Source organism: Oncorhynchus nerka, linkage group LG9a, assembly GCF_034236695.1.
Source record: "Oncorhynchus nerka isolate Pitt River linkage group LG9a, Oner_Uvic_2.0, whole genome shotgun sequence".
Lineage (NCBI taxonomy): Eukaryota > Metazoa > Chordata > Actinopteri > Salmoniformes > Salmonidae > Oncorhynchus > Oncorhynchus nerka.
The window spans coordinates 3,995,391-4,017,623 of record NC_088404.1 but is presented as its reverse complement, the minus strand read 5'-3'; the positions used below and the strand labels follow the sequence as shown (position 1 = coordinate 4,017,623).

The window sequence follows — 22,233 nt, the reverse complement described above, 5'->3', positions numbered from 1 at the left end:
CATAAGAGGTCAGGTTCATAAGAAGTTATGTTCATAAGAGGTCAGGTTCATAAGAGGTCATGTTCATAAGAAGTTATGCTCATAAGAGGTCAGGTTCATAAGAGGTCAGGTTCATAAGAAGTTATGTTCATAAGAGGTCAAGATATGGAATGACCTTGGTCGTTACCCCCTTGCCTTGTTTTCTTTTTTCATTCAACTTTTTCACTCCGGAAGCTTTATCTGGACATGGTTCATCAGGACCTCCAACAGCCGAAGATAAGTAGTAACATTAACATGATGCCTTCTAATTGCAGTCGCTGTGCTCATAATATACAGGAGAACGATCGCCTCGTGAGGATGTGCTGCAAGCCCAGCTTCAGATGCAATTGTTAGGCAAGGGTAAGTTCATTGTAGGAAAGGATGTAACAGTGTTTGTGACACCAGTAAGTACAGATAGTAACGTTAGTATAAATCCCCTCGCACGGTCCCCGCAGCCGGACTTTCCCATGGCTTCTGGAGGCAAATGCTGTAGGAATGCGCAACCGGTGTCGCTCATTCAGCCGACAGAAACTTTCAACCGGTTTTCCCCATTAAGCAAGGGGTCGGAGTCTGAGGCCGAGCATCTCTTGTCTCTACTCCTCCCGTTACGGGGTCTGAGACACCGAAGCCTCCCACCATTAGCTCTGACAAATTGAAAACCCTAGTCATTGGAGACTCCTTTACCCGCACGCAGTATTAGACTTAAAACGAATCATCCAGCGATCATACACTGTTTCCCAGGGGGCAGGGCTACCGACGTGAAGGCTAATCTGAAGATGGTGCTGGCTAAAGCTAAAACTGGCGTGTGTAGTGAATATAGAGATATTGTTATCCACCTCGGTACCAACAATGTTAGGATGAAAAGTCAGAGGTCACCAAGAGCAACATAGCTTCAGCGTGTAAATCAGCTAGAAAGATGTGTCGGCATCGAGTAATTGTCTCTGGTCCCCTCCCAGTTAGGGGGAGTGATGAGCTCTACAGCAGTCTCACAACTCAATCGCTGGTTGAAAACTGTTTTCTGCCCCTCCCAAAAGATAGAATTTGTAGATAATTGGCCCTCTTTCTGGGACTCACCCACAAACAGGACCAGGCCTGGCCTGCTGAGGAGTGACAGACTCCATCCTAGCTGGAGGGTGCTCTCATCTTATCTTCCAACATAGACAGGGCTCTAACTCCTCTAGCTCCACAATGAAATAGGGTGTAGGCCAGGCAGCAGGCTGTTAGCCAGCCTGCCAGCTTAGTGGAGTCTGCCACTAGCACAGTCAGTGCAGTCAGCTCAGCTATCCCCATTGAGACCGTGTCTGTGCCTCAATCTAGGTTGAGCAAAACTAAACATGGCTGTGTTCGCCTTAGCAATCTCATTAGAATAAAGACTCTTCCATTCAAGACAGCAGCATACCACCCTGCATACCACTCCTGGCTTGCTTCTGAAACTAAGCAGGGTTGGTCCTGGTCAGTTCCTGGATGGGACACCAGATGCTGCTGGAAGTGGTGTTGGAGGGCCAGTAGGAGGCACTCTTTCCTCTGGTTTACAAAAATTGTGTTTTCATCTTTTGAGCGTCTAGTCATGAAATCTATGCGGCCTACTCAATCACTTTTATAGCTACTGTTTACAGACCTCCTGGGCCATATACAGCGTTCCTCACCAAGTTCCCTGAATTCCTATCGAACCTTGTAGTCATAGCAGATAATATTCAAATGTTTGGTGATTTTAATATTCAGATGGGAAAGTCCACAGACCCACTACAAAAAGGCATTCGGAGCCATCATCGACTCAGTGGGTTTTGTCCAACATGTCTCTGGACCTACTCACTGTCACAGTCATACTCTGGACCTAGTTTTGTCCCATGGAATAAATGGTGGATCTTAATGTTTTTCCTCATAATCCTGGACTATCGGACCACCATTTTATTATGTTTGCAATCGCAACAAATAATCTGCTCAGACCTCAACCAAGGAGCATCAAAAGTCATGCTATAAATTCTCAGACAACACAAAGATTCCTTGATGCCCTTCCAGATTCCCTCTGCCTACCCAAGGACGTCAGAGGACAAAAATCAGTTAACCACTTAACTGAGGAACTCAAGTTAACCTTGCGCAATACCCTAGATGCAGTTGCACCCCTAAAAACGAAAAACATTTGTCATAAGAAACTAGCTCCCTGCTATATACAAAATACCCGAGCTCTGAAGCAAGCTTCCAGAAAATTGGAACGGAAATGGCGCAACACCAAACTGGAAGTCTTCCAACTAGCTTGGAAAGACAGTACCGTGTATCGAAGAGCCCTCACTGCTGCTCGATCATCCTATTTTTCCAACTAAATTGAGGGAAATAAGAACAATCCAAAATGTATTTTTGATACTGTCGCAAAGCTAACTAAAAAGCAGCATTCCCCAAGAGAGGATGGCTATCACTTCAGCAGTAATAAATTCATGACTTTCTTTGAGGAAAAGATCATGATCATTAGAAAGGAAATTACGGACTCCTCTTTAAACCTGCGTATTCCTCCAAAGCTCAGTTGTCCTGAGTCTGCACAACTCTGCCAGGACCTAGGATCAAGAGTCACTCAAGAGACACTCGGCCTATATCGAATCTTCCATTCTTCTCAAAAAATTTAGAAAAAGCTGTTGCGCAGCAACTCACTGCCTTCCTGAAGACAAACAATGTATACAAAATGCTTCAGTCTGGTTTTAGACCCCATTATAGCACTGAGACTGCACTTGTGAAGGTGGTAAATGACCTTTTAATGGCTTCAGACCATCTGCATCTGTCCTCGTGCTCATAGACCTTAGTGCTGCTTTTGATACCATTGATCCCCACATTCTTTTGGAGAGATTGGAAACCCAAATTGGTCTACACGGACAAGTTCTGGCCTGGTTTAGATCTTATCTGTCGGAAATATATCAGTTTGTCTCTGTGAATGGTTTGTCCTCTGACAAATCAACTGAACATTTTGGTGGTCCTCAAGGTTCCGTTTAGGACCACTATTGTTTTCACTATATATTTGACCTCTTGGGGATGTCATTCAAAAACATAATGTTAACTTTCACTGCTATGCGGATGACACACAGCTGTACATTTCAATGAAACATGGTGAAGACCCAACAATGCCCTCACTAGAAGCCTGTGTTTCAGACATAAGGAAGTGGGCGGCTGCAAACGTTCTACTTTTAAACTCGGACAAAACAGAGATGCTTGTTCTAGGTCCCAAGAAAAAAAGAGATTGACGGTTGTACAGTCGTCTCAAATAAAACTGTGAAGGACCTCGGCTTTTCTCTGGACCCTGATCTCTCTTTTGAGGATAATATCAAGACTGTTTCAAGGACAGCTTTTCTCCATCTACGTAACATTACAAAAATTTGAAACTTTCTGTCCAAAAATTATGCAGTAAAAGGTATCCATGCTTTTGTTACTTCTAGGTTAGACTACTGCAATGCTCTACTTTCCGGCTACCTGGATAAAGCACTAAATAAACTTCATTTAGTGCTAAATACGGCTGCTAGAATCCTGACTAGAAGCAAAACATTTGTTCATACTACTCCAGTGCTAGCCTCCCTACACTGGCTTCCTGTTAAGGCAACGACTGATTTCAAGGTTTTACTGCTAACCTACAAAGCATTACATGGGCTTGCTCCTACCTATCTTTCCGGTTGGGTAGTGCCGTACATACCTACACGTACGCTACGGTCACAAGATGCAGGCTTCCTAATTGGCCCTAGAATTTCTAAACAAACAGCTGGAGGCAGGGCTTTCTCCTATAGAGCTCGGTCTCAACCTTTAAGTCTTTACTGAAGACTCATCTCTTCAGGAGGTCATATAATTGAGTGTAGTCTGGCCCAGGAGTGTGAAGGTGAACGGAAAGCCTCTGGAGCAACGAACCGCCCTTGCTGTCTCTGCCTGGCCGGTTCCCCTCTCTCCACTGGGATTCTCTGCCTCTAACCCTATTACAGGGGGTGAGTCACTGGCTTACTGGTGCTCTACCATGCCGTCCCTAGGAGAGGTGCGTCACTTGAGTGGGTTGAGTCACTGACGTGATCTTCCTTGGCACCCCCCTCTTGGGTTGTGCCATGGCGGAGATCTTTGTGGGCAAAACACGACCTTGTCTCAGGATGGTAAGTTGGTGGTTGACGATATCCCTCTAGTGGTGTGGGGTCTGTGCTTTGGCAAAGTGGAGGGGGTTATATCCTGCCTGTTTAGCCCTGTCTGAGCGTATCATTGGATGGGGCCACAGTGTCTCCTGACCCCTCCTGCCTCAGCCTTCAGTATTTATGCTGCAGTAGTTTGTGTGTCGTGTGTGTTATGTTCTCTTACAAATGATTTATTGTAATATTGCTCTATTCTGCCAGAGTGTCAAAGAAGTGTCACTTCTCACCGTGTATTCAGTATTGTTGTGGACACAAACAGGTTTGGCCACTGAAAGAACACACAATAAAAGGGTCAGACAATGGTTGAGGCATAACAGTTGTTGAACGGTTAAGTTAGTCACAATTCCTGCACCAGGTTACCATCATGACACCTGCACCATGTTACCATCATGACACCTGCACCATGTTGCCATCATGACACCTGCTCCATGTTCATGATAATATTTACATTAATCCTGGGCTTAATAATTACCTCCAGGTTGAAGTTAAAGTCTAAGTACATGATATGTTTGAGCGAGCGCTGTGCCTTTCCACGTTCTTGGAATAGAAATATGAAGTCACTGTTTTATCACGTTACAAAGTTTTTAAATTATGGTGCATGATGGTCCAATGACAGGGTCCAATGACATGATCCAATGACAGGGTCCAATATTTAGGTCCAATGACATGGTCCAATGACATGGTACAATGACATGGTACAATGACATGGTCCAATGACAGGGTCCAATAACATGGTCCAATGACATGGTCCAATGACATGGTCCAATAACAAGGTCCAGTGACATGGTCCAATAACAGGGTCCAATAACATGGTCCAATAACAAGGTCCAATGACATGGTCCAATGACAGGGTCCAATAACATGGTCCAGTGACATGGTCAGTATAAAGGCTTCATAAACACTACAGAAATGTGTTACAAATAATCTATAACCATGTCAAATTAGACGAACCTGTGCTTTATAATTGGTGTGACAAAGGCATTTCCTAAAACACCTGCTAAATGTCTTTGTTGTTACTTTTAAGGTTGCAATCAACATGCAGAACCTCCAGCAGAAAGAGAGGTAAGAACCCATTGGTCCACCAGCTCAGGGACAAGCTACACTATTCACAGTCAGGTGATTATGTCACAGAGTTATGGCACATTTATGAACCCTTTATAAAGCACGTTATAGATGCTTTGTAACACATTTATGTAGTGCCTATGAAGGCTTTATGAAGTAGCTAGAATGAAGAGCTGTTTGGTGCTAACATTACACTCCTTGTCATATGCCAAACATTTAGCACAAGCAGACTTGTACCCGGGTTACCTGGTACCACGTTAAGGTGCCTCTCTATCCTGCCTCTACTCACCACATGTATTTTTCTGACAGCAGTCCACCGTCTCGTTGACCAACACCTCACCGTACTTCTTACAGGTAACAATTTCTTGGGGCGGACATTTCACTGGTTCACACTGGACACTCAGTGTGTCAGCATTACACGTGCACTTCTGGCAGTTACTGTACCAAGTCTCACCAAACTGTGTTGGGACAAAACAAACACTGTTAGCAGAGACTTCAAATTTATTAAGACGAGGACTGGCCACCCGTCAGAGCCTGGTTCCTCTCTTGGTTTATTCCTAGGTTTCTGCCTTTCTGCCTTTGCATTGCTTGCTCTTTGAGGTTTAGGCTGGGTATGTGTAAAGGCTTTGTTGCTGCTGTTGATGAAAAAAGGGCTTTATCAAATACATTTGATTGATTATTATAACAATAGGGCTCCAGCCTCTTCAGGGCTGGACAACTTACAAGCCCCAATGAAACTAGTAAACTGATTCAAATAATGGGGGTTCTATACAGAACCTTTTTGTGGGCCATAATGTGAAGTGAACCATTTCTTCTGACAGATTCATTGTGGTATACATCCACATTATTACCTGTTTGGGTTTTCCAACAGGTCCTGTGCATCCTTGAAGGGAAAATAAGATCTTAGGTCATACATGCTGGTACTTTGAGACACAATTAAACAATGTATTCCTCAAACTGACACATCCTTACCACAGTCACGAACACAGGTGTCAGAGAATGTGTTGAACAAGATGGTACCCTCAGGGCAGAAACAGCCCTCCATGAATGAGTCACATACAAAGTCACGGGTCATTTGTGCTCCCTGACATGAATGCACATATTTGTCATTGTATCTATGATTAAAAAAAACAATTAATTACAGACTAGAAACTTTGGAATAGAATGGAAACCTTTAAGAATGCATGTACTTTAGGTAGTGGTGTAAAATAATGAGATGGGAATTAAACGAGATGAGATGAGAATGAGATGAGATGAGATGGGAATGAGATGAGAATGAAATGGGAATGAGATGAGAATGAGAGTGAGATGGGAATGAGATGAGAATGAGATGAGAATGAGATGAGATGGGAATGAGATGAGAATGAGAATGAGAATGAGATGGGAATGAGATGAGATGAGAATGAGATGAGATGGGAATGAGATGAGATGAGATGGGAATGAGATGGATACCTTGAATTGCATGTTGGCTGGATAGTAGAGCCACCCGCCTTATACACTTTGGTATTAGGGCATGACAGTTCTGTAATATGGTCAAGATGGAATGAAAGACAAAACAGTAACTATACAATTTGTAAATGCAGATTGTCAAAATACAATTCATTACGATAAATCGTTAAGTTATTGGAATGATTTAAAATCGTATTAACATCTATCCTGCATCCGAAATTGGATCCTATTCCCTACTTAGATCACTACTTATGGCCGGAGCCTGGTCAAAAGCAGTGCACTATGTAGGGAATAGGATCCCATTGGGGACACAGATCCTTATTGGATATGAAAGTCCTTCCCTACCACATGTTCCATTAGTTGATTTCCTCCAGTCGATACAGACTCCAGCTGCTGCACACCTCACGGCGTAGGCTTCCAGGCTGGAGCAGCCGATTGAGATATTTGGCATGTGGCAGACATCAAACTTACAGGCCTCGAAGAAGGGTTGTTGTGGGATAACGTCATGGCATTGCTTAAAGACCCTTCCAAAATAAAGAACCCTTTTAAGTTATAATATCGGCCTAACCCAAAAGGGGAATATAACATGTCACAACAGATTTCTTACAAATATTGATTACTGTATGCCTTACACGCTAAATTATTTGTGAAGCATCTATGAAGTTCCTATGAATATGACATATTTTATACGGCATAAACAGTCTGTAAGATAAGTTTGGTTCTAAGTTATGGAACAACAACCCTTGCCTTTACCGGAGAGTTTACAGACTTGTATGTAAACAGTGTCACAGCAACCTCAATCAGATTCCCTTGTCTTTGTAATATAGCTGTCTCTTTGTGTTATTACAAGGTTACACGTCTTACGGGCTAAGTATGATGTCACAGATTGATGTGTTTCCTGACGGGCAGGTAGGAGGCGTAGGGGTAGGTAGGTGGGGTAGGGGGTTGCCATTCACAGTAGGGTTTTTTAACATCAGGAATCTTCCATTCATGAGCCATCCCAGGACATGATGGGTTAATCTTTCCATTCGGTAATCTGCAATCGTTTTTCCTGATATTGTCACAGGTACCTTTATAAAGGTACAATAAATATGGGAATGAGAAAAAACACAAGTTATTTTATGTCAGAAACAGCTGCTCATAACTTTAAGCCTACCTACAGTATATTTTAATTGGTAATGCTATCATTGTAACTGTACAGTGAACTCTTTAATGTCATAAAAATGCAAAAACACGAAACAAAATAACATTAAATCATTGCAACAAATGTTTGGTTTACTCACAGAGTACTACAAGCTGTTCATCTGAATCATACTTAGTGTTTTTGATCTACATAATTCCTGCATCCCAAATGGGACCCTATTCCCCCTGGTAAAAAGGAGTGCACTACAATGGGACCCTATTCCCCCTGGTTAAAAGGAGTGAACTACAATGGGACCCTATTCCCCCTGGTTAAAAGGAGTGAACTACAATGGGACCCTATTCCCCCAGGTTAAAAGGAGTGAACTACAATGGGACCCTATTCCCCCTGGTTAAAATGAGTGCACTACAATGGGAACCTATTCCCCTTGGTTAAAAGGAGTGCACTACAATGGGACCCTATTCCCCCTGGTTAAAAGGAGTTCACTACAATGGAACCTATTCCTCCTAGTTAAAAGGAGTGCACTACAATGGGACCCTATTCCCCCTGAGTTAATTACAAGGAGTGCACTACAATGGGACCCTATTCCCCCTGGTTAAAAGGAGTGCACTACAATGGGACCCTATTCCCCCTGGTTAAAAGGAGTGCACTACAATGGGACCCTATTCCCCCTGGTTAAAAGGAGTGAACTACAATGGGACCCTATTCCTCCTAGTTAAAAGGAGTGCACTACAATGGGACCCTATTCCCCCTGGTTAAAAAGAGTGCACTACAATGGGACCCTATTCCCCCTGGTTAAAAGGAGTGCACTACAATGGGACCCTATTCCCCCTGGTTAAAAGGAGTGCACTACAATGGGACCCTATTCCCCCTGGTTAAAAGGAGTGCACTACAATGGGATCCTATCCCCCCTGGTTAAAAGGATTGCACTACATTGGGAACAGTGTGCCATTTGGAATGCAGTAAAGCCTACATACTTACCACACTGCCCCTCTGTGTTGTTGTGGAATAGGGAGTTTGGCAGGGTTACACTGAACATAAGGGACTTAAACATCACTGTTGCTTTAATGGCAGAAATCTTCAACAGTAACTCTACCCCAGTGCTGGTGATCATGAGGTCTTCATTAGAAAAGGTCGGGAAGATCTGATTTCCATTGATATAAACCTGGTGAATGATAAGGAAAAACATTACATTACGAATGAGAGTAGAGAACAGAATAACATTACAATAATGTAACTAAGATATGAACAGTTTCCAGAACTAAATGAAGTCACAAGGAGAGTTGGTAGTCTGTTAATAATTTGTCAATATAATTGAAATTCTTTGAAATGTCATGGGAATGTTTCAGATACCTTGATGATGGTGTTGAGTTAATGTGATGGCATCATCAAAGTGGTTAACCAATATGTAATGTTGCTAAATAACTATTTGTAACTACTGTAGTGTAGTACTGCAAATTACATTTGTCGTAGTCGGCAAGATCAGATATCCCTATTAATCAATACCACCACATTACAAAAAGTAAATAAGTAAATAATAGATTTCAAAATATATTATTTTAAGTCTTAAAGTGGTGTGATAATGTCTATCTCAAATACTGTCTGTATCAAAGAATGTCTGTATCAAAGAATGTCTATCTCAAATAATTTCTATCTCAAAGTGTACTTTTTACAATAGCACAGTTATAATTACCATATTTGTTGTCACATTTAATCTCTTCGGAGTAAGAACGATTTTGTAAGACTTGTAATAGACAATCAGAGACTGAGGGCAGGTCGCATGTCCAGACGGATCGCAGTTATAGTTGTCGATGATGACACTGAAGTTCTGTCGAGGAACTATTTCTTTAATCAAAACGTAGGTGCAGTTTTCCTGGAAACTGTAATATTCGCCATCAAATGTGACGTAATGAGGGTCTCCCCATCCATAGCATATACCTGAGAGATAGAACAGAAGAAGGCAACAAATAGATAGATCTCTCATCAATACAAGAGTTTAAAGTCCTACTCCAGTCTCCTTTTCACCTCATTTAACACCTGATTTACTGAACACAGCAGCTGGTCGAGGTATCCTCATGAAATGGCACAATCTGATAACATCACAATGTCACCATCAGATCAGACCAAGGGTGCAACTTTCACCGGGGACGGGGGGTGGACGGGGGCATGTCTCCCCCACTTTCTGAAATGTCATTTTTGTTCCCCCCCAGTTGTATCATTGTAATGTGATACAAAACAAGGCAACGCCGCGCTTTAGGACCATGCGGACACCTCTGAGTGGTCGAGTAGGGTGTTTGGAGTGTTTATCCAACTGGATACAAATAATAATGATAATGATTATGCCCCCCACACACTTCTAAAACCAAAGTTGCGCCACTGGATCAGACCAACTCCTTGAAGTGTTATACTTGGGATATCACTTTCCAACAGGAAATGTTCAGAAATCACTGGAGGACGTCTTTAAAACAAGTACACTTGGAGTAATACGTATTTGTAGAAGGTGGGAACAGAAGATAATTAAAAACATTACCTTTTGAACTTACATTCACATTCGTAGTGATAGCAGCAACCTGATTCGTCATAGACTTTCACTGGTGGGAATCCATTTTCACACACAGGCTTTTCAACAGACTCACAAACCACAAACTTTGTGGTAATTACACCCCTGTGGCAAGTCTGAGTAGTGCAGTTGTCTGTCTTCCAAGTCTCACCATCCTAAAGTTGAAAATGTGTGTTTTAGTCCTGAAAGTAAACACACTACGTACTATACAACACTATAAACTACACAATACTATGAACTACACAACACTATAAACTACACAACGAACTACACAACACTATAAACTACACAACACTATGAGCTACACAACACTATGAACTACACAACGAACTACACAACACTATAAACTACACAACACTATAAACTACACAACACTATAAACTACACAACACTATGAACTACACAACACTATGAACTACACAACACTATAAACTACACAACACTATGAACTACACAACACTATGAACTACACAACACTATAAACTACACAACACTATGAACTACACAACACTATGAACTACACAACACTATGAAGTACACAACACTACGAACTACACAACACTATGAACTACACAACACTATAAACTACACAACACTATGAACTACACAACACTACAAAGTACACATGACTATGAACTAAGAAACACAATAATTCTGTTTAGTTTATTTCATTACCTTTCTTGGTGGAAAGACATATTCACAGCCCGTGTAAGGTGTAGTCGGGGACAATGTAGATGTTGTAGTATGTGTAGCTTATTTTGTTGCTGAAACAGTGCTGACTGTAGCTGAAACAGTGCTGACTAGCTGAGACAGTGCTGACTGTAGTTGAGACAGTGCTGACTAGCTGAGACAGTGCTGACTGTAGTTGAGACAGTGCTGACTGTAGTTGAGACAGTGCTGACTGTAGTTGAGACAGTGCTGACTAGCTGAGACAGTGCTGACTGTAGCTGAGACAGTGCTGACTAACTGAGACAGTGCTGACTGTAGCTGAGACAGTGCTGACTAGCTGAGACAGTGCTGACTGTAGTTGAGACAGTGCTGACTGTAGTTGAGACAGTGCTGACTGTAGCTGAGACAGTGCTGACTGTAGTTGAGACAGTGCTGACTGTAGTTGAGACAGTGCTGACTGTAGTTGAGACAGTGCTGACTGTAGTTGAGACAGTGCTGACTAGCTGAGACAGTGCTGACTGTAGTTGAGACAGTGCTGACTCAAATCAAATCAAATCAAATCAAATTTATTTATATAGCCCTTCGTACATCAGCTGATATCTCAAAGTGCTTTACAGAAACCCAGCCTAAAACCCCAAACAGCAAACAATGCAGGTGTAAAAGCACGGTGGCTAGGAAAAACTCCCTAGAAAGGCCAAAACCTAGGAAGAAACCTAGAGAGGAACCAGGCTATGTGGGGTGGCCAGTCCTCTTCTGGCTGTGCCGGGTAGAGATTATAACAGAACATGACCAAGATGTTGACAATCTGGACCCTCTATTTCTGAAACTATCTGCCGCCATTGTCGCAACCCCTATTACCAGCCTGTTCAACCTCTCTTTCATATCGTCTGAGATCCCCAAGGATTGGAAAGCTGCCGCAGTCATCCCCCTCTTCAAAGGGGGAGACACCCTGGACCCAAACTGCTATAGACCTATATCCATCCTGCCCTGCCTATCTAAGGTCTTCGAAAGCCAAGTCAACAAACAGGTCACTGACCATCTCGAATCCCACCGTACCTTCTCCGCTGTGCAATCTGGTTTCCGAGCCGGTCACGGGTGCACCTCAGCCACGCTCAAGGTACTAAACGATATCATAACCGCCATCGATAAAAGACAGTACTGAGCAGCCGTCTTCATCGACCTCGCCAAGGCTTTCGACTCTGTCAATCACCATATTCTTATTGGCAGACTCAATAGCCTCGGTTTCTCGGATGACTGCCTTGCCTGGTTCACCAATTACTTTGCAGACAGAGTTCAGTGTGTCAAATCGGAGGGCATGCTGTCCGGTCCTCTGGCAGTCTCTATGGGGGTGCCACAGGGTTCAATTCTCAGGCCGACTCTTTTCTCTGTATATATCAATGATGTTGCTCTTGCTGCGGGCGATTCCCTGATCCACCTCTACGCAGACGACACCATTCTATATACTTTCGGCCCGTCATTGGACACTGTGCTATCTAACCTCCAAACGAGCTTCAATGCCATACAGCACTCCTTCCGTGGCCTCCAACTGCTCTTAAACGCGAGTAAAACCAAATGCATGCTTTTCAACCGATCGCTGCCTGCACCCGCATGCCCGACTAGCATCACCACCCTGGATGGTTCCGACCTTGAATATGTGGACATCTATAAGTACCTAGGTGTCTGGCTAGACTGCAAACTCTCCTTCCAGACTCACATCAAACATCTCCAATCGAAAATCAAATCAAGAGTCGGCTTTCTATTCCGCAACAAAGCCTCCTTCACTCACGCCGCCAAGCTTACCCTAGTAAAACTGACTATCCTACCGATCCTCGACTTCGGCGATGTCATCTACAAAATGGCTTCCAACACTCTTCTCAGCAAACTGGATGCAGTCTATCACAGTGCCATCCGTTTTGTCACCAAAGCACCTTATACCACCCACCACTGCGACTTGTATGCTCTAGTCGGCTGGCCCTCGCTACATATTCGTCGCCAGACCCACTGGCTCCAGGTCATCTACAAGTCCATGCTAGGTAAAGCTCCGCCTTATCTCAGTTCACTGGTCACGATGGCAACACCCATCCGTAGCACGCGCTCCAGCAGGTGTATCTCACTGATCATCCCTAAAGCCAACACCTCATTTGGCCGCCTTTCGTTCCAGTACTCTGCTGCCTGTGACTGGAACGAACTGCAAAAATCGCTGAAGTTGGAGACTTTTATCTCCTCACCAACTTCAAACATCAGCTATCCGAGCAGCTAACCGATCGCTGCAGCTGTACATAGTCTATTGGTAAATAGCCCACCCATTTTCACCTACCTCATTCCCATACTGTTTTTATACTGTTTTTTATTTTTTATTTATTTACTTTTCTGCTCTTTTGCACACCAATATCTCTACCTGTACATGACCATCTGATCATTTATCACTCCAGTGTTAATCTGCAAAATTGTATTATTCGCCTACCTCCTCATGCCTTTTGCACACATTGTATATAGACTGCCCATTTTTTTTTCTACTGTGTTATTGACTTGTTAATTGTTTACTCCATGTGTAACTCTGTGTTGTCTGTTCACACTGCTATGCTTTATCTTGGCCAGGTCGCAGTTGCAAATGAGAACTTGTTCTCAACTAGCCTACCTGGTTAAATAAAGGTGAAATAAAATAAAAAAAAATAAAAATGTTCAAATGTTCATAAATGACCAGCATGGTCGAATAATAATAAGGCAGAACAGTTGAAACTGGAGCAGCAGCACAGTCAGGTGGACTGGGGACAGCAAGGAGTCATCATGTCAGGTAGTCCTGGGGCACGGTCCTAGGGCTCAGGTCCTCCGAGAGAGAGAAAGAAAGAGAGAATTAGAGAGAGCATATGTGGGGTGGCCAGTCCTCTTCTGGCTGTGCCGGGTGGAGATTATAACAGAACGTGGCCAAGATGTTCAAATGTTCATAAATGACCAGCATGGTTGAATAATAGTAAGGCAGAACAGTTGAAACTGGAGCAGCAGCATGGCCAGGTGGACTGGGGACAGCAAGGAGTCATCATGTCAGGTAGTCCTGGGACATGGTCCTAGGGCCCAGGACAGTTGAAACTGGAGCAGCAGCATGGCCAGGTGGACTGGGGACAGCAAGGAGTCATCATGTCAGGTAGTCCTGGGGCATGGTCCTAGGGCTCAGGTCCTCCGAGAGAGAGAAAGAAAGAGAGAAGGAGAGAATTAGAGAACGCACACTTAGATTCACACAGGACACCGAATAGGACAGGAGAAGTACTCCAGATATAACAAACTGACCCTAGCCCCCCGACACATAAACTACTGCAGCATAAATACTGGAGGCTGAGACAGGAGGGTGACTGTAGTTGAGACAGTGCTGACTGTAGTTGAGACAGTGCTGACTGTAGCTGAGACAGTGCTGACTGTAGTTGAGACAGTGCTGACTGTAGTTGAGACAGTGCTGACTGTAGTTGAGACAGTGCTGACTAGCTGAGACAGTGCTGACTGTAGTTGAGACAGTGCTGACTAGCTGAGACAGTGCTGACTGTAGTTGAGACAGTGCTGACTGTAGTTGAGACAGTGCTGACTGTAGTTGAGACAGTGCTGACTAGCTGAGACAGTGCTGACTGTAGTTGAGACAGTGCTGACTGTAGTTGAGACAGTGCTGACTGTAGCTGAGACAGTGCTGACTGTAGCTGAGACAGTGCTGACTGTAGCTGGGGTCGTAGAGGGACATGGTCTGGCTTGTCTCTCAACAACACAACTTGAGTTACAGTAGGAGGTGAAACACCAGCCTGCCCCATCAGTCTCATTATATATCAAGGAACCTAAACAAAAACTTATTATTATTAACAAATAGATATTAAATTAAGTGCATGAACGCAATATGTTTATCATTTTAATGAAGGAAGCTTATCAGCAGGGAAAGGTAGATTTTTATATGTGCAAAAAAATAATGTGGTAGGATTTGTGGAGGTGGTAAAGGTAGGGGTTGTGATAGGGGTTGTGGTAGTGGTAGAGGTTGGGGTAGTGGTAGAGATTGTGGTAGCGGTAGGGGTAGAGGTAGCGGTAGGGGTAGAGGTTGGGGTAGTGGTAGAGATTGTGGTAGTGGTAGGGGTTGTACTGGCGGTAGGGGTAGAGGTAGTGGTAGGGGTAGAGGTTGGGGTAGTGGTAGAGATTGTGGTAGTGGTAGGGGTTGTGGTAGTGGTACAGATTGTGGTAGTGGTAGAGGTTGTGGTAGCGGTAGGGGTTGTGGTAGCGGTAGGGGTAGAGGTTGTGGTAGCGGTAGGGGTTGTGGTAGTGGTAGAGGTAGAGGTTGTGGTTGTGGTAGTGGTAGAGGTAGAGGTTGGGGTTGTGGTAGTGGTAGAGGTAGAGGTAGAGGTTGTGGTAGTGGTAGGGGTAGAGGTTGGGGTAGTGGTAGAGGTTGTGGTAGCGGTAGGGGTTGTGGTAGTGGTAGGGGTAGAGGTTGGGGTAGTGGTAGTGGTAGAGGTTGTGGTAGCGGTAGGGGTATAGGTTGGGGTAGTGGTAGAGATTGTGGTAGTGGTAGGGGTTGTGGTAGTGGTACGGATTGTGGTAGTGGTAGAGGTTGTGATAGCGGTAGGGGTTGTGGTAGTGGTAGGGGTTGTGGTAGCGGTAGGGGTAGAGGTTGGGGAAGTGGTAGAGGTTGTGGTAGCGGTAGGGTTTGTGGTAGTGGTAGAGGTAGAGGTTGTGGTAGTGGTAGGGGTTGTGGTAGGGGTAGAGGTTGTGGTAGGGGTAGAGGTTGGGGTAGTGGTAGAGGTTGTGGTAGCGGTAGGGGTTGTGGTAGTGGTACGGATTGTGGTAGTGGTAGAGGTTGTGGTAGCGGTAGGGGTTGTGGTAGTGGTACGGATTGTGGTAGTGGTAGAGGTTGTGGTAGCGGTAGGGGTTGTGGTAGTGGTACGGGTTGTGGTAGTGGTAGGGGTAGAGGTTGGGGTAGTGGTAGAGGTTGTGATAGCGGTAGGGGTAGAGGATGGGGTAGTGGTAGAGGTTGTGGTAGCGGTAGGGGTTGTGGTAGTGGTAGGGGTTGTGGTAGTGGTAGTGGTAGAGGTTGGGGTAGTGGTAGAGGTTGTGGTAGCGGTAGGGGTTGTGGTAGTGGTAGGGTTGTGGTAGTGGTAGGGGTAGAGGTTGGGGTAGTGGTAGTGGTAGAGGTTGTGGTAGCGGTAGGGGTTGTGGTAGTGGTAGGGGTTGTGGTAGTGGTAGGGGTTGATGATGTTGGGGTAATGATATGGGTTGTTGTTGGGGTAATGGTAGTGGTTGTGGAGGTGGTAGGCGTAGTGGTAGTGGTAATGATAGGGGTTGTTGTTGGGGTAGTGATATTAGTTGGGGTTGGGGTAATGTTAGTGGAATTTCTAAATTCCTGTATGTTTTGTAGCCAAAACCAAATTCGCACTCAATTCTAATTCATTAATGATTTGTAAGTTCATTAATTATGCATGAAGTAGATTGAGACCAGTCTTAAAAGCCAAGGTAACAGCGTTTAATTCCAGAGAGTACTGCCACATACACATATTTCCACAGGTTATAAACTGAAAATGACGTCAGCATTTTCTAAACGTTCTATCTATTTCACAAGTAGAGGGGCCCCCTAGCTCTCAAGCCTTCGCGTTATCAGCACGAAGTCAGGGTCAGTCAGTATAAATCAGCATTCTTAGACAGTCTGGAGATCGGCCATTCCTGCCACCTGGAGATTGTACAATGAATGAACTAAGGAACAGACCTCCATTGTTACTAAACTCCTGACTACATTATATACAATTGGAAATGGGAGCAAGAGAGAAAATTCATATGTACAGTACATTATAGCATTTGGACTAGTCAGTTCTGATTGGAATGTATACATAATTAGTCATTTCAACCATAATTTCCTCCAACAATCCTCCCTTTGATCAAATATTATACATTCAAATCTACATCGAGTTGTATCAAACATAAAAAATAAAAATATTAACCTTATTATAGTAAATCCTAAAAAAAAAATTTAAAAATTAAAAAATTCTGTGTGTGGCGAAATCTGCTCGGAGCCTTCACCATGCGCTGCCACTTTAAGAGCGCATAAGCAGTAAGGAAGGAGGAGATAAAGAGAGCTCGTTCAGCTCTTTGGGGAGGAGCTATTGGGTGGCGCGACAGTTAGATTGTGTGTGCTGTGCTGCAGAAGTTTTGTTTGTTTTCAGCGTTTGTAGTTTATAAAGTATTTAACTCAATCATCGGTGTGATCGCTTTAGATCGTGGTTGTTTTTGTTTGGGACCGCGCCCGTTATGGATCGCATGGATTAGTAGCAACATTGTTGCGAAGCTTTAACAAACAAACCAACAAACCCTCGGACAGTCCGACACCGGCAGGCCTGAAGACCACAGCTAAGATTTATCTTTTTCTCTCTCTTTCTCTTCCCTCTCATTCCAGTGCTTTACCCTGCAACAGACTCTCTATTTTTTAAATGCACTTCCCATTGAAGTTCATTAGAGCTGGACTATTATTTCCCTGCCAGAAGTATTTGGATGGACATTTTAGTAGGTTGCTTGCAAGTTGTATATTATGTGAACTGTATTGAGGTGGGGTGTACTAATGACATGTGGCCGAGAAGACTGTGGACATTTTTAAGGCCTTTGTTGTGTCGATGAACAACCCCCACATTCATACCCTCTGCACTCATCCACTAGAAAATAATACAGATTATTGTAAATCCTATGTTGATGACTGGGTTCGTTCTTGTATGAAGTTGCTGTTGAATTGCTCTGCCATTATTAGTATTAGTATTATTGTACGAGGTATTCTTATTTGGGTTACCCCTGTGCTGTGATGTGGGTTTTATATGGTGTGTATTCTCTTTTCTCTCCACTGGCTATCTGGTAAACAGGCTACACTCTAGGCAGTCTCTTCTGCTGATGTGTGTGGGTCTGGTAGTGGTACTCTCTCTATTCTACTCTTTTCCTTTCGGCATGGTTAATACCTGCCTGGCGCCCGAACAAAATCTTTCTTTACCCCTCTCTAATAAATACCGCTACAAGGTTTATCCGACTCTTCACCCATCATTAATCAAATCTAACCTTAACTCCAACTGTTTTTAAACCTACATCAGAATCATAACTCTTCTTTCAGGATTTTCGTTACAATCTTTATTAAAAAACAGTAATATTGAAACAAAGTACAATCTAATTCTCCTTCATCTCAACACTAGTCTCATCAAACATAAATTCCCCACAAATGAAAGAACCAGATTCGTCCACTTCCTCTGTAGACATGCCTTCAGTCCTCCACGGGTCAGAACCTGGAATCGTCCCACACCGCATCATCTATTGTCATAGATTACTCCAGAGTCCTGGAAATAATAACTTTCATACATACACGCAATCAACCACGTCCATACAAAACTAACACAGTCACACAGGTGAAGGTAGCCCATAACACAACATTTTTCCATACACACTGTCAACCCAATTTAGTTCAGAGAAGTATCCACCCCAGAGTTTCTGCCAACCCGTGAGCCAGGGTGGTCAAACCAGCTGAGGCTTCGGGCACTGATTCGTCCGGAGCTGTGTTATTTGGGATGTAAGCACAAACATGGTCCTGATAATCACGCATACTTCTCCCTTTTCCGCCATTAACATATCGAATGCAATTCTATTCTGCCAAGCCATCCAGCTGGTTGCTTCAGTCTGTTCTGCAAAACCTTTAATAGCATCTCTGGTATACTTGTTAAAGCGCTGTTGATTATCATGAATATAATTAATCCAGTCCACGTTCTTATTGAGAGTAGACCCCCCGGAAATGCTTAACTCTAATCCTGCTAGGATCTGATTTCTTGCTTTGACTTACCTGGCATCCCCCTTGGAACCCCAATGTTATCAATGTGTACTTAGTCAATAAGAGACCCGGATGGATTAGCTCTTTTCTCCCATTTGGCTATACTTCATGCCTTGGTGTTGAATGAGTGTCAAAGGCATTACAATGGAGCATAATCCTGTCCAATCTGTTGGTAAAACCTCGCCCTGACATCAATTCCCAAGAGTACTGTACCGGGCCAAACGGTAATAATCTCCTCCGGTCACTGTAAAGAGAGGAACCTGGGGATTTAAATAGTGCAAATCAATACAACTGTCATTATCTGGCATTCCTGCTTTCGTGAACAGCTTTACCATACCGACCCAAACTCCTCTACCCAGAACCGTACTAGGGTGTCGACCAAGACCTGGTCATCTCCCTACCACAACCCTTGATCCTCCTTCATTTCTATTTAAAGGGTTAAGCGTATCTTTATGCCACTCTACTCTACCTTCTTCCATACTGGGTGAGTGGATTCATATAGCCCTCTCTCCCAATGAGCTATGACCTGTGTCCACGATCAATATGGGAACCTGCACCGATATCTCTTTTATTTTGGAACAAAATCCTCATCGTCTAAACCATGGGTCAAATTACCACTCTCCGCATACTCGAGTAGGACGTGCTATATCAGGAATATGTCACCCACGATAAGACAGCTCAGACGAACAGCTTCCATGTGAAGCCCCACCCTCTCCCCTAGAACACATCGCTTAGCAAGAGCCAGACACATCTTCACTTCTATGAACAACAACAGTGAGGAAATGACAGGTAAGGTATTTTTCATTCGAGAGATGGCCCCCAGAATTCTGTTAATTCCAGTTCTCCTCTCGAACTCTGTTATTGTTCGACAGTGTAAGGGTGCCTTACCCTCCCGCAGTGCGATATGAATCCGGGTAGCTCTTTCAGCTAGCTGTCACCAGGAGTCCTTGGTATGGTCCCCCCAACAGGCCTATGGGACTGGATTGAGTGACTTCACCTGTAGTGCATAAAATCTTGGACATACAGGTTTGATTAACAAACAGTTTCTCATTTGTTCTGTTTATTAGCTAAAAAAAGATCAGTTAATTATCCCGTAGGTCACATCCTAATCTAGAACACAATTTACCCATCCCCTCTTTGTTACCTGGCTCTGCCCAGGTAACAACCTTGCCTTATTCTTAAACAATGACTTAGGTAAGATTTAGTGAATTATCCTTATGTCTGACATCATCATGTAGGAGCCCCCTTTAATTTTCCACATGTCCAATTCTCCCTTGGGCGTTTCTTATATACTTTTATGAACTATCTGCGCTACCTATATATTTTCTTAAATATATATTTTTACCAATTTAAACCTTTTCTCTCATACCTCTCAAATAGCACTAAGCTTCCAAACGTTTGACTTAATCTAAAATAATTGATTTTTAGAAAAAACATGTCTATGCGCGGCTTTTCTCTAAAGGCCTTACATTTCCTTACATACATCTCAAACCTAACAATAATCCTAAATCATCACAGATGTCCCATATTCCTGTTAAATGTAATACTATTTAAAAAACTTATAATAATCAAACAAGGTCTACTAAATGCTAACCATATTAAAAATCCTTCCTACACTAACAAGCCCTCTCCTTCGGGGACCCTCAGTATTCTATCTGACAATAACATGGATTTAATATGTGTTGCAAAGTGTGGAATACCTTATCTACAGTAATTTATCACCCTTAAAAACTGCAACTTATTTTTCTATGTAATTCCCTGCCCTATTGGCTTAATCTATCTTATCTTCCCCTATTTATTCTCAATGATAAATATGACTTTTTCTCTGTTACAATACCAAATCATTAATAGCCCATTCAAAAACTTCACAGCTAATGTTGTAAAACAGAATCCTGAACCACTTTCTCATTTGCGGTTCAAACAGTAATTCTAACCCCTCAACCAAAACTCCATTATAACTAATTTACCTTAAAATTAGTAACCCAACTGACCACAATTCATTATACAAATGGCTCTCCCCCGGGGCTGATCAGACCCCAAAAGATAGCCACGATAAGGTCAAAAGGTCATACCATATTAGACATAAAGAACCCTTTATCCTTAAAATAGAAATAGTCACCTGTGTAATTAAAACCCATAAAATAAAAACTCATAAGGTTCCATATGTGAGCGTGCCTCTTTAAAATACCTTTGCACTAAAACAAATAGTTCTAACAATTGTTTTATGTGTATATATTTGCAGACCTTTTTCAATTTGGTCGTTTATGGCTGCTCTCTCCCCCAGGTTATAATCCCAGGAAACATCTAAAATTGAGACACTTTAAACATACATTTTTCCAGAAAAACAACACTCCTAACTAGCATTCACTATGCTAATTCCGATTCAGAAACTCAAAAGTGAACTATAAACTAAACCTAATGATGATTCCCCTTGAACTAAAATCATTATTCATAAGTTTTAAACACCGTCAATGTATATATTTACTTAAATGAACATGTTACCCTTAGATACAATTAACCCGATACATTTCTCAGTGTAAGAAATCTGTCATTTAACCCCCGATATTTAATAAATATGCATTCGCTTTCTTCCCATGGCTCCTTTAATTGACTTATTTTAGATAACTTCCGTCCCGGAGTAAAGAACCTACTTAAACACGCCAGAACACAACGTTTAACTAAGTTAAATCAAACCCTAAAATTGACCATAACCAGTAAACAAATAAACAAAACACTTTTACCAGCAAAAAAACAAACTATACGGAAACTCACTACTATAATGCTTCAGGTGGCAAACTTACTCAGAGACTCACGTTTACATCTGTTAGTTCCTCAAGAAAAAAACCACTTGCCCCTGTTACGGATGTCTACGTATCAGGGGAAAAGCTCGAATAACCAAATTCGACCTAGCTAATTTCCCGAAACATATGCCATTATGTTTTTCTATAGAGGTTGCTTTTCAACTTTAAATACCCTAACATGGTTCCACACAATTGAAAGTGCTCAAATTCACTGGTGTTACGTAAACAATCAACCCTGGAATCCCAACCATGGAATCCATTACCACGATGTTTTACGAATCATACATCCAGTCTCTCCCTCTCTAACTAAATAATTCTTGTTCGATTAACCAAACCTAATTTATCACATCTGTTCAAATCCTGAATTATAATTTACCACCCCAACCAACATCTCTAAATTCGCTAATTTTATAAAAACCTTTCGATGGGCACAAATCGTAATTGTCTCTTTGTTATCATTTAGAATCCATTTTGCTCTAATTAACTGTCTCGTCTTTGACTTAGTATTTTAATTACAACTCTATTCCCAATACGTTATTCACTTGTCTAATTAAAAACTCATACTAGCATTAGTGAGTGTA

General features: G+C 42.8%; 1 protein-coding gene across 1 annotated transcript in view; it reads right to left on the bottom strand.

Annotated features, from left to right (window-relative positions):
• The window catches only part of LOC115117247 (mucin-5AC-like), a 68,280-nt gene that overhangs the window by 5,722 nt on the left and 40,325 nt on the right, over positions 1-22,233 (bottom strand). Inside the window, 14 exon segments of the mRNA XM_065022769.1 lie at positions 4,391-4,431; positions 5,515-5,683; positions 6,077-6,108; positions 6,198-6,340; positions 6,678-6,747; positions 7,020-7,198; positions 7,539-7,603; positions 7,605-7,744; positions 8,797-8,980; positions 9,509-9,753; positions 10,359-10,530; positions 14,660-14,870; positions 14,979-16,207; positions 16,257-16,406. Of these exon segments, the coding sequence (XP_064878841.1) occupies positions 4,391-4,431; positions 5,515-5,683; positions 6,077-6,108; positions 6,198-6,340; positions 6,678-6,747; positions 7,020-7,198; positions 7,539-7,603; positions 7,605-7,744; positions 8,797-8,980; positions 9,509-9,753; positions 10,359-10,530; positions 14,660-14,870; positions 14,979-16,207; positions 16,257-16,406 (3,030 nt within the window).